At 31.6% G+C, this 10,997-nt stretch overlaps 3 protein-coding genes across 3 annotated transcripts; 2 read left to right on the top strand and 1 right to left on the bottom strand.

The window, feature by feature from the left end:
* Positions 1 to 96: 96 nt before the first annotated feature.
* On the bottom strand, positions 97 to 4,605 carry LOC108741820 (cilia- and flagella-associated protein 91). Its single transcript, XM_025977269.1, has 15 exons — positions 4,404 to 4,605; positions 4,268 to 4,344; positions 4,013 to 4,203; positions 3,632 to 3,861; positions 2,883 to 3,049; positions 2,656 to 2,824; positions 2,402 to 2,587; positions 2,020 to 2,342; positions 1,681 to 1,827; positions 1,227 to 1,448; positions 1,015 to 1,163; positions 773 to 945; positions 600 to 704; positions 409 to 546; positions 97 to 355 (listed from the first exon to the last, which is right to left on the bottom strand). Exons 1-15 carry the CDS (start codon positions 4,450 to 4,452, stop codon positions 135 to 137), a joined length of 2,547 nt encoding a protein of 848 aa, XP_025833054.1. The 5' UTR covers positions 4,453 to 4,605; the 3' UTR covers positions 97 to 134.
* A 512-nt stretch (positions 4,606 to 5,117) lies between these two features.
* On the top strand, positions 5,118 to 7,197 carry LOC108741461 (eukaryotic translation initiation factor 6). The gene is made up of 5 exons (XM_025977280.1): positions 5,118 to 5,342; positions 5,403 to 5,664; positions 5,899 to 6,075; positions 6,290 to 6,471; positions 6,925 to 7,197. The coding sequence occupies exons 1-5, from the start codon at positions 5,236 to 5,238 to the stop codon at positions 6,932 to 6,934; spliced, it is 738 nt and encodes a 245-aa protein (XP_025833065.1). The 5' UTR covers positions 5,118 to 5,235; the 3' UTR covers positions 6,935 to 7,197.
* A 100-nt stretch (positions 7,198 to 7,297) lies between these two features.
* LOC108741454 lies at positions 7,298 to 10,965 on the top strand. The gene is made up of 6 exons (XM_025977268.1): positions 7,298 to 7,442; positions 7,604 to 7,757; positions 7,815 to 8,057; positions 8,113 to 10,281; positions 10,342 to 10,494; positions 10,585 to 10,965. Exons 1-6 carry the CDS (start codon positions 7,338 to 7,340, stop codon positions 10,890 to 10,892), a joined length of 3,132 nt encoding a protein of 1,043 aa, XP_025833053.1. The 5' UTR covers positions 7,298 to 7,337; the 3' UTR covers positions 10,893 to 10,965.
* Positions 10,966 to 10,997: the final 32 nt, after the last annotated feature.

Here is a 10,997-nt window from a genome sequence, read left to right as displayed (position 1 = left end):
AATATAGGTACTTCATCCAATTGAAGAAGTAAAAGAATAATTTAAAGTGCCTAATTACATATGTATATGTATATTTGATAAATATTGCATATAATTTCTTGATTGTATTATCTAATAAAAAATTGGGATGTAACTCATTGGTTCTCTGATTCGGTCACAGCACTCGGCTCTTCCTTTTCAGCAGGTTTTTCTTTAGGTTCTTCTTTTGTTTCTGAAGCATCAGCAGTGTCTTCTTTTGTCACTGGAGCATCAACAGTTTCTTCTTTTATCACTGAAGTATCAACAATTTCTTCTTTTACTTCTGGAGCATCAACGGTTTCTTCTTTTATTACTTCATCAGTATCAACAATTTCTTCTGAAATTATAATTATTAAGTACCTACTTACTAAATTTATTAATAAAAATTACCTTGTAATTCTTGAGTAGTTGGTTCTACTACTGTGGAAACAGTGACAGCTTCCAGAATTTGTTCTACCTCAGTGGCTATACTCTCCAGTAATATTTGGTGTTGCTGAGACCAAGAGTCAGCAACAACAGGATGTGTATCTGTGAAATAAAACGAGATGTATTTTTTTGAAAGAATTAAAGCAGAAACATACCTGTCACTCCTTCGCCTTCCAAAGCCGGTCCTTTTTCTTGTTCTTTAAGGTACTCCAGAATTTGGGCCAGCATATCTTCGGGAAGAGGTTCTATTTCACTTTCCTCTGAACAATAAATTCAACATTAAAGTAGTAACTTATCGCTGCTATACCACTAATACTTTTACCCTTACCCTTAGAGAAGTCCAATACATCCACTCTATTGTAAATTTCATCATGAACAGATCTCAGTCGTGCTTGCTGTCTTTTCCTCATTTTCTCTCTTAAAATTTTCTTTTCTACATCCGGCAATACAAAGTTATGAAAAAGATCAGCTATTAGTTCTTCTTCCTCCAATATATTGGGGCTGAAATAAATAAAAAAAAACAACGTTTAAGGGTAGGTGCGTTCAGAAAAAGTATGGTATATTTGGTACCTTTTTTGGCTGTTAAATGCCTCGTCATCGACTTGGTCAGCTAACTTTTTAATGTAATATTTAGCATCATCGTCCGAAGAAAACTCCATTCCTTCTACCAATATGTCTTGCAGGTAAAGATCCACTGTTTCTTGATGGATTTTTACTATCTGAAAAGTAGTTGATTTGCTGTATTGTCCCTTCTGCTATAAAAAGATAATTTAAGTGCGAACCTGTTTGAACATTTCGTCATGTTCTTTCATCCTCCGCAATTCTTTTTGTCTACGGCCAGCTTCTGCGGCTTCCCTTTTTGCACGTTCCCTTTCAATATATAAGCAAAGTGCATGAGCCTTTCTTTCGTCTAGAAGTTTCTGTAAGGCTTTATTTAGGAAGTCTAACAGAGTTCCGACGATACCACCGGCAAGTCTAGCTAAATCTTCTTGTACTGTATCAATCTAATCGTAAATGGAAAAGTTATGAAAACATGTGTATAGAAAACACTTTTTATAAAAAACTTTTCGAAAACTTTGTTACTCCATTTGGACGATTTTGGTACCTTTGGATACACCAATAAGAAATCAGTGCTTTGAATGGAAAATGCACAATCCCCTTTTAATATCACCTCTCGCCCATATGAAAAATAACAAATTTATGATCCCATTTGTTTGGTTTTTACTGTTTACTTACCTTTATCTGGCAATTCTTTCGATCTCTTTGCTGAGACATTACTTCAAGGCGTTGTTCCTGTTTCTCCTGCTTATCCTCCATTCTTAAACCATGTGTTGTTCGTAATTCACGTATTAACTCCCTGCATGTGTCCCGACCTTCAAAAATCTTAAAAAGAGGAAAAACATTTCAATCAGACCAGTCATGGATCAAATATAAGCGTACCAAAAGAAAAGGAAACCTTTGAACATTAACTTACTGGTTAGAACTATAATTACTAACAGAAACTTTATATTATAATTACCAAGGAAGTTTTTCTAAAAGAGAAAACGAAGTTAATTAAAAGGAAAGTTTTTTTACCAAAATTTGGGAAGCTCTTCCTTTCAAAACTTTCTGCAGGACAATAACCGCTTGGAATAAATGCTCAAAGTCATCGTCAATGCCTGATATATCAGGAGTAAGAGGTGTTTCCGGTTTGTCTAATAACTTTTCCCTCAAAGTACACTTCGACTTCTTTTCGATCCTCAAACTTTTTAGTTCTTCGTACCATTGTTTTAACACTGGTATCGTCCATTTAGTTTCCCTTATGCATAGACGTGTGCCAGGAAGTTCAGGTGAAAAATCTTTTTTCGATTTTGTAATTTCGTCTATCCAATCTGGTGTAACCGGAATATTTTCGACACCTTAAATAAATATAATCCATGAAATGTATATACAAAAATGATTGTCTGCCTGAACTTACCTATGAAACGAGCTTTGTACATTTTCATCCTTTCGTCAATAACTTGGTGCCATCTCTTTGGATGTTCCCCGTGTCTCATTTGGGGCCCATACAATTCCGATTTTCTATCCGCATGTTCTGTAACTACGTCCACATAACCGAATTTCTTGTTTATTCCTTCTTTTCGCATTCTTAATTTTCTGAGTTCTACGAAAATTAATATGTAACAATTAGTAAGCTTTGCATTTAAATAAAAAATAATTTTTTATACGTGCCTCTTTGAGCATGATGCCTCAATTTAGATATTTTTTCATTTTTCTCTGCTTCCTTAATTTTGGTATAGAATTCAAGTTTTTGTTCCGATCTAGTTTTGCTTTTTTTGTGCAACTCGATTAGCATTTGCTCGAGAAGTTCGAGTCTTAAGTCCTGTATGTCCTGAATTTCCTGCACACAGTAATAAAATCGAACAAATTTTGTTATAATCTATTTCAGTTTCCAATACCTGATCCCTAAAAGCCCATTCGTTAATTTCGATAGCTTTTATAATTTCTTGCCGTTTTTTCAATGTTTCTTCGTCGATAACGGGGGGCATGGATTCTTCCCATTTCCTTTTCATCCTAGCTCTTTGTATAAGTTGTACTTCGTGTTCACCAGCTGGCAAGCCGCTACCTTTTAAGTCATATTTTAAAATACTATCCCAAACATTGAACTTCAAATAATCACAATCTTATTATGTTTTCTCATTGTAGAGAGGTGTCGTTTTTAATTATCGGTATAAGTGCCGAAGAAAGGTCCTATCACTTGGCATAAGTTATTAACCAACAAAAGCGTTCTAAAATACTTCAAAGTAGGGAAAGTTTATTACCTAAATATTTGTGTAATGTACCATTAAATTTGGAAAAGTAGCAAGTATCGATTCAAAATAATTTCAGTTAGAATCTCGACTAATAACCACATGTTCGAATTTTTAAAGGCAATAAATAAACACAATATCAGAATAATAAGCAAAGGAATGAATAAAGGGGATGATGCTTTAAGTTCTTAAAATGATCATTTTCCGACCATTGCACCGCGCACAGCTGAACCGTTGCACCGCGCACAGCTGAACCGTTGCACCGCGCGAACATTCGACCGCATTACACCAGTGGCTTCTTCAGATGGAAGAAATACTGACATTATTTAATTTCGTTTTTAAAAAGATTAGTAAAGGCACTAAGTTTTATTGTGATCTCACCGTGGATATTTACATACCCCACTTTAAGAAATCCAATTTTAATATCTCGGGATCACAATCTTCCATAAGCTTATAGTCAGGTTGCCAGGGTGAAGTTTGAGCTGAAGATTCTCTGTAACGAGTTTGTATTCCCATGTCGGCACATAATTTTACTCTAGACTCGCTTTCATCACTACTTTCAATACTCTGGCAAGAACAGGGACGAGTTGCATTTAAAGGAAGGGGTGGTATTTTGGGACTTTTAGGCCTAAAATATTACTTTAGGAGCATATAATTTAATTTAATTTAAGAAAAACATATTAGAATTTTTTTAATTTCTTGGTTTTTGATTTTATTCTAATATTTTTATCGCAGGACATACCAATTACTTATCTTTTGTATTTAATAAAAGGACTAACCGACTAAAGAATTTGCATCTATCTCTTCCTTCAATGTCCACGTTTTTGGGAAAATCATAACTTACTACAGTTCTTCGTATACCTGTAATATTTTTAAAAATTGCGGGTAGAGTCGGCTGCCGAACGACAAATTGTTGCCTTGGATATTGGGCTAAATCGGAAAACATAGTAGGAAAAATAGGGCATATGGCCTACAAAATATATTCATGAATAAGTTTTCTTAACTAAAAAGAAAATACTACACTAAATTCTTACAAGTTGCATCGTGGAGAGTCTTGATTTCATTTGCGCCTTTAAAAAATCTTTATCACTCGATACAGTAAAAATGGGATCTTAAAAAACGAAAATGAGTGCGTATATTTATAAGCTATGTACATTATTCTTAATATACCGTAAATAAAATCATTTGGACGCTGTTCTACAATTTTTACTCCTACCATTTTGTAGCCCTTTTATGGCACTTAAATAAATATCTATTTAAAACAATTTAAAATGCTTTGACATTAAATGACAATTTTAAATACGAAATAAAACGCGTTTTGTATGAAATTGTTTGATCAATAAATTACATAGGTAAATATAAACTACCGAAATTGTCAAACGATTTCTAGTTTATTCAACATAGATACATAATGTAATTTTTGTTTTAACATTAGAAAAATTTAAAGATGTTTGTAATGAAATGAAAAAGAAACTGCAAATTTGTTTTAATATATACTTTAAATTTTTATATACTGTTATAGGATGCCCAAAATTTTTGATAAAATTTAAAATATTATACTTAGTTAAAGCTAGAAGCGGGGCCTTAAATTTTATTTTAAATCAGTACTGTTGCAGTTTTAAATTGTTGTGAGTAATACTGTATGAATTAGCGTTTTTCTGTTTGATTACTGAATATTATAATAATAAAACATGGATAAAAAAAATACCAAAAATTTTCTTAAACAATATTTGTAAAATTAATTTTCGGCTAGCATCCGCCATTTGGATTAATTAAAATGTCTCCGGTAAGTATGGATAAAGTCTTTATGAACAGTAAAAGATGGTATGGATGTTATATTTTTCAAAAAGTATGGAAATTTGTTAAAACTTTAGTGTGGAAAGGGTAAGCACATTAAACATTAAAAAACTACAACAAATAGGTTATACTTGTGAAATTTCATATAATAATACATTAATTTGTTAAAAAATTTTTGTTTGTACAACTGCTCACATTAGATACAATGGCTCTTCGAGTTCAATTTGAAAATAATAATGAAATAGGTGTCTTTGCAAAATTAACCAACGCATACTGTCTTGTCGGTATAGGAGGTTCAGAGAATTTTTACAGGTACGTGGCATGTTTATTGTTTTTTATAAGTGATCATTAATTGATTTTATTTGAATCCAGCGTATTTGAAGACGAATTGTCACAAACAATCCCTGTGGTTCATGCAGCATTAGCAGGATGTAGGATAATTGGTAGAATGTGTGTTGGAAATAAAAATGGTCTTTTAGTACCAAATTCAACACTAGATACAGAATTACAACACTTAAGAAATGCCCTTCCCGAATCTGTAAAAGTCGAGAGAATTGAAGAAAGGTTGTCTGCTTTAGGCAATGTAATTGCATGTAACGATTATGTAGCTTTAGTTCATCCTGATTTAGATAAAGTAAGTAAAACCAGTATAAAGTAATCAACATGTGCATGATTTTTTATTTACTTGTTTAACAATGTGTTGATTTGCTAAAGAAATACCACAGAATGCTGTTTAATCAGTTTTCATCAATTTATTGATGTAATAAATTAATGAAAGAGGCTTTTAATTGTATCTAATTATCTATTGTTCAAAATGTTTGATAAGAAATGTATGTTTGAGAATTTCGATATATTGGTATACTTTTAGGAAACAGAAGAAATAATTGCAGACACGTTACAAGTTGAAGTATTCAGACAAACAATTGCAAATAATGTTTTGGTTGGATCATATTGTGTTTTGAGCAATTTAGGAGGTCTTGTACATCCAAATACCAGCATTACATACCTTGAAGAATTGTCTTCTTTGTTACAAGTGCCTCTTGCAGTAAGTTTACGTTTTAATTTTAATACATATTAATATTGAAATTTATTTGTTTTTAACATACATAAAAATAATTATCTTTATTTATTATTTCTCTTTTATTCCTTGTTTGACCATTAATCATTTCTGTTTGAACAACTTATTTTTTTTGTACTTGCTTATCCATTAAATGCAAATAGATAATCTGATATTTAATAATGTTATTTAATACTACTAGGCTGGAACTGTTAACAGAGGGAGTGAAGTAATAGGAGCTGGGATGGTTGTTAATGATTGGAGTGCTTTTACAGGACTGGATACAACATCTACTGAATTGACAGTAATTGAGTCTGTATTTAGATTGAATGAATCGGCCCCTTCAAATATCACAACATCTATGAGAGCAAGTCTTATAGAAAGGTAACAAAAAATTAAATTATTTAGTAAATCTTTCTCAAAAACACTGAAAACTTTCTGCCTTTCCTTTTTTGTTACATTTTCTCTTTTTTATTCTGTAATTTCTTTAATTTTTAAAGAATTGGGTGAAAAATTTGATTTTTATAATGATAAAATTACATTTAAGTAGAACAATGGGTCGTGGCAGCTGAGTCTGTTATTTTTTTTGTTTTGTGCTTATTTAATGTTATAAATAATTTTTTACTTGTGAATTGTTCTTTTAATCTTTTAATCTCGTATATATATATAACGATTTTGATCTCTGATTTTTTCCTTGTCAGTCATTGCGTTTTATATTAATTTTGAATATGGACATTAAAATAGTAAACTTTAAAAATTTACTTCAAAAAAACAATGATTCAATGTTTCGGTGTATTTGAAACATTATAAATAAACTCAATTTTTTTTTTATTTTAGCATGTCATAAAATCGATTACTATTCATTGACCCTGGAAGAAAAGTAAAAGAAGACAACTGTTAATTATATTTTTCTAGTTTTAATTTAAAAAACAACCATTTTAATTACTTAATTGGTCAAATAGAAAATGTATGCATTGTATCTCCATCACCTAATAAATCAATATTTTTAAGCATGAGCATTCTAGTAAAGTAATATGGCTATCTTTACATATGTTCCCATAAAAACACTGTATTGTTTTGTTGAAAATAAACTTTTTTATGAAACTTTAATCACTGAAATAATTCATTAAAACCAAATATATATAAATAACAGAAAGTTCTCCAAAAAGTGAAATGCCACTTTAAAAATCAAAACGTTGGGTTTTTATAAAACGTACTACGTTGGAGAAAAATTTGAAACAAATAACAAAATGAATTTATCAGGAGAAGTTAGAGAAAGTGTGTCTTTGGACGAAGACGATCTTAGTGATATCGAGGATGAAGTATTTATTAGAGATGGCAAAAGGGGTTACAAGGTACAAAAATAGCTTCATAATTTTATGCAATTGTTGTTTTGAATATAAAATAGCCTGGAGTTTATTTTTATGTAAATACCTACAGTTGTTTATCATTTACTTGTGCAATAATTACGAAAATTCTAAATAAGTGTAAATTTTATCATTTTTAACTATTTCAGTTTGAAGATATAAGTGTAAAGAAACCTTTGATGGCTCCTAGAAGAAAAATAACAAAATCCAGTAATATTTCTACTAGAATAAGAAACAAACAATCATGTAAAGCATTTTGTAAACCACTTTGGTGTGCTTTATTAACTTTAGCGGCATTAGTAGGTAGGAACTTTTCATACAAATTTACACAGGGAAAATTATTTTTACGTTCATTTGTAGGATTAATTGCGTTGGTAATTATTTTGGTGTCGTTATTTCCGTTACCTATTGACAAACTTAAAAATTGGATCGCACTAAAGTCTTCGTACACAAAATCGCAAAAGAAAGTTGTGCAATGTAGTAGTTTTGAGATAAAAGAAATTTGGAAAATTGATTTTCCTAAACTGACTTCCGAAACGGCTGTGAGAGTTGTCGACGTAGATTACGATGGTGTGGATGATGTTATATTTGGATTTAGCACAGGTACTCAATTTGTATATTTAATAAGAAAATATTCACAATATTTTTTTAAAAAAAGGAAATGATGATACAGTACCCTCTGATATATTTTGCCCCATATTTATGAATACATCAGAGCCATGTGGTGGGGGAATAATGGCATTAAATGGCACAAATGGTAATATATTATGGAAGCACTGGTTGCCTGTTCCAGTTTTCGACATAATATGCACGGCTGATTTTAATGGTGACAATATTTCTGATTGTTTATTAGCTGGAAAAAGCGGATTATTACGTCTGATTAATTCCAAGAGCGGTAGTCTTATGTGGGACCTCTTGAATGATCAGTCTATTTCTTCTTCAAAAATTAACGTTTATCAACCTACTATTATTCCGGATTTAGATAATGATAACATTTCCGACATCGTAGCTACACATTCAATCGAAAAAGATGTTATAGTAGGGCACCTCATGGTAATTTCAGGAAAGAATGGTACTATTCTACAGCAAATTTCAACCCCTGACGGAGAAATAGCCAGCTATTGCAAACCACAGTTGGTTGAAACTGATGGAGATTATTCAATTTTATTCGGCACCGGAAGTTTAACAACCGGTGGTGCTCTGTATCTAATAAATTTGAAAGATCTCTTAATTGGCAATATTAGCGCTTCCCAAGTCCTTTACAAAGACCAGAACAAAGGGATTTTGTCTCCTTCAGTTTTAGTAGACATAACAGGGGATGGTATAATAGATATTGTGAGTGCAATATTCAATAGCACAGTTATTGCTGTGAACGGGAAAACTTTAAAACTATTGTGGAATTATACGATTCCAAATTCAGAAACACTGAGCGTGCCTGTTCCTGGTTACTTTAATAATGATAACGTAACTGATTTTTTGATAAAGTACCAGAAGGGTCCTGGTTTCCCCGTTTACTATTATTCCCAAACATTTATATTGGACGGAAAAACTGGGAAACCCATAATTTATACTGATCCATTTATCGACACGGTGGGTGCCCAAATGGGAGGATTGACGATACAGACGGACAAGTATGGTTATGATTGGTTCTTGTATTGGACAGGAGATTGTAAGAATCATGAGGGCTCCCAAGACATCTTTCAATTTATTAATAGACCAGACGATGAACCCATAGACGTAAAAATTAAAAAGCAAACGCAGTCGGATTTGTGTCTTCTAAGGTACAATTCCACTACGGTAGTTAACATTTACGCCCTCAGCCAATTTGATCAACCACCTGGATTTAAAATTTATAGTTCAGAAAATGACCTTTTCAATTCAAGCAAAATTTTAAGTCCAGTAGATGAGGCAAGGGAATATTTTCTGAAACATGGAGAAGTTGGTGTTATTCCCAGTGTCAAAAAGGTGAAAATAGATGAAATAAATGACAGTAATAAGTCCCCTAATAAGTACAGAGACGGGTCGAATTTTCGACATAAGAATAACAATATTCCAGACTTATCATCTTCAGTGCCCAAAAAATCGAATTCAAAAAATGAAAAATATTTTCAAAATAAAAAACAGCACCAACATATAAGTGAAGAACAACCAGATTTTGATTCAGATTACGAACAACCTTCAGAAGATTGGTCTTCATATCCCCAAAATATGTTAGGAGACGATGATCTGGATTCAGACTATGATAATGCTTATTTACAGGGCCCTGAAAATCGAAATGCATTACATTCAAACATGAAATTACTAAATTCAAGACGAAATATGAATAACAGGGATCCTAGAAGTAAAACCAATATCGAAAACGCCGAAACTATCTCCGAATCAGAAGAGAAAAAGGTTAATAAAAATAATTCCAAAGGTCAGGGTAAGAAGGGACGACACGGAAAAGCGTTAAAGAAAAATTTAGCTGACAAAAAATATGGCGTGTATGATTATCAAAACGTGCAAAATTCGCAGAAAAGACTATTAACAGATTTAAATACATTGCCCAATCAAATTTTACGAGAAACCTACTTTAAAAATCAAAACCACAAACTTAAAAAATCCAAGTTTGAGGTACGCGACCTGAATCCACAAGAAACATCAAATGAAGGAAAGAAATTTATTGAATTCAATGTTGCAAATAAAACAAACTCTAATGTGTCCTATACACTTTGGGATTTAGAATCAGAAAATGAAATGAGAGAGAGAAAAGATGGTGGCTTTTGGAGGAGTAAAAGAAGCACAAAAGAAGAAACAGTTCACAAAGTACCAAGAACAACTACAGTTGGTAATTTAAAATATTATTATATCATTTCACTTATTCTTTCACATGTAATTGTGATTTTAGGAAATCTTGTTAAACCATTACACAAAAATAGCACAGGAATAGACTTAATACTTGTGACATACTGGGTGCCCTCCACTACCGATACCGAAATATTATTGGAAAATGATTTAAAATGTATCAACAAAAGTATGAAAGGGTCTGTAGATTCCCAAGGTAATTATTAGATAAAACGACATTTACCCTTTAAAAGTTATTTTTGATTACTTCATAGGAATAATAAGTATATATTTTTTATTTATTTAGATCAATTGCCGTTGTATTTGATATCAACAGTAGAAGATTCCCTTATAAATAAATGCTTAAAACAGAGAGGCGTTCTGCTAAAGAAAACGTCCAATACAATAAATAATATATCATCGGAATTTGCGTATTTTAATGAAATATCAGAGTTGAAATTTGGAATCTTAACAGTTCATAGACTATCAATACAATGCAAATGTGAAAATTTAAATAAAGGGGAAAGATGTGCAAAATTTCTAGACGCAGAAAATCAGAATTGGTCTTCTTATTTAGGAACTTTTTCGGATGGATTTTTTCGTACACAAAATTAAGCAGTTACCTAACAAATAATAGAATCATTTCTAGTTCCAGTTTATTTTATTCATAAAACCTATTTACAAAGAATGATTTACGTGTATGTATGGCTCTTCGAGTTC

This window comes from Agrilus planipennis, unplaced genomic scaffold, assembly GCF_000699045.2.
Source record: "Agrilus planipennis isolate EAB-ADULT unplaced genomic scaffold, Apla_2.0 scaffold24, whole genome shotgun sequence".
Classification (NCBI taxonomy): Eukaryota; Metazoa; Arthropoda; class Insecta; order Coleoptera; family Buprestidae; genus Agrilus; species Agrilus planipennis.
This window is presented reverse-complemented; position numbering and strand designations above follow the sequence as displayed.

Excerpts from the sequence above, each read along its gene's own strand:
- LOC108741820 (XM_025977269.1), bottom strand. The coding sequence starts at position 4,452 with ATGGTAGGAGTAAAAATTGTAGAACAGCGTCCAAATGATTTTATTTAC. Across the intron at positions 4,345-4,403 it reads TCCAAATGATTTTATTTACG|ATCCCATTTTTACTGTATCG; the intron begins GTATATTAAGAA and ends TCGTTTTTTAAG. Across the intron at positions 547-599 it reads GGAAGGCGAAGGAGTGACAG|ATACACATCCTGTTGTTGCT; the intron begins GTATGTTTCTGC and ends TTTATTTCACAG.
- LOC108741461 (XM_025977280.1), top strand. The coding sequence starts at position 5,236 with ATGGCTCTTCGAGTTCAATTTGAAAATAATAATGAAATAGGTGTCTTT. Across the intron at positions 5,665-5,898 it reads TTCATCCTGATTTAGATAAA|GAAACAGAAGAAATAATTGC; the intron begins GTAAGTAAAACC and ends GTATACTTTTAG. Across the intron at positions 6,076-6,289 it reads TGTTACAAGTGCCTCTTGCA|GCTGGAACTGTTAACAGAGG; the intron begins GTAAGTTTACGT and ends TAATACTACTAG.
- LOC108741454 (XM_025977268.1), top strand. The coding sequence starts at position 7,338 with ATGAATTTATCAGGAGAAGTTAGAGAAAGTGTGTCTTTGGACGAAGAC. Across the intron at positions 7,758-7,814 it reads AACTTTAGCGGCATTAGTAG|GATTAATTGCGTTGGTAATT; the intron begins GTAGGAACTTTT and ends GTTCATTTGTAG. Across the intron at positions 10,282-10,341 it reads ACCAAGAACAACTACAGTTG|GAAATCTTGTTAAACCATTA; the intron begins GTAATTTAAAAT and ends TTGTGATTTTAG.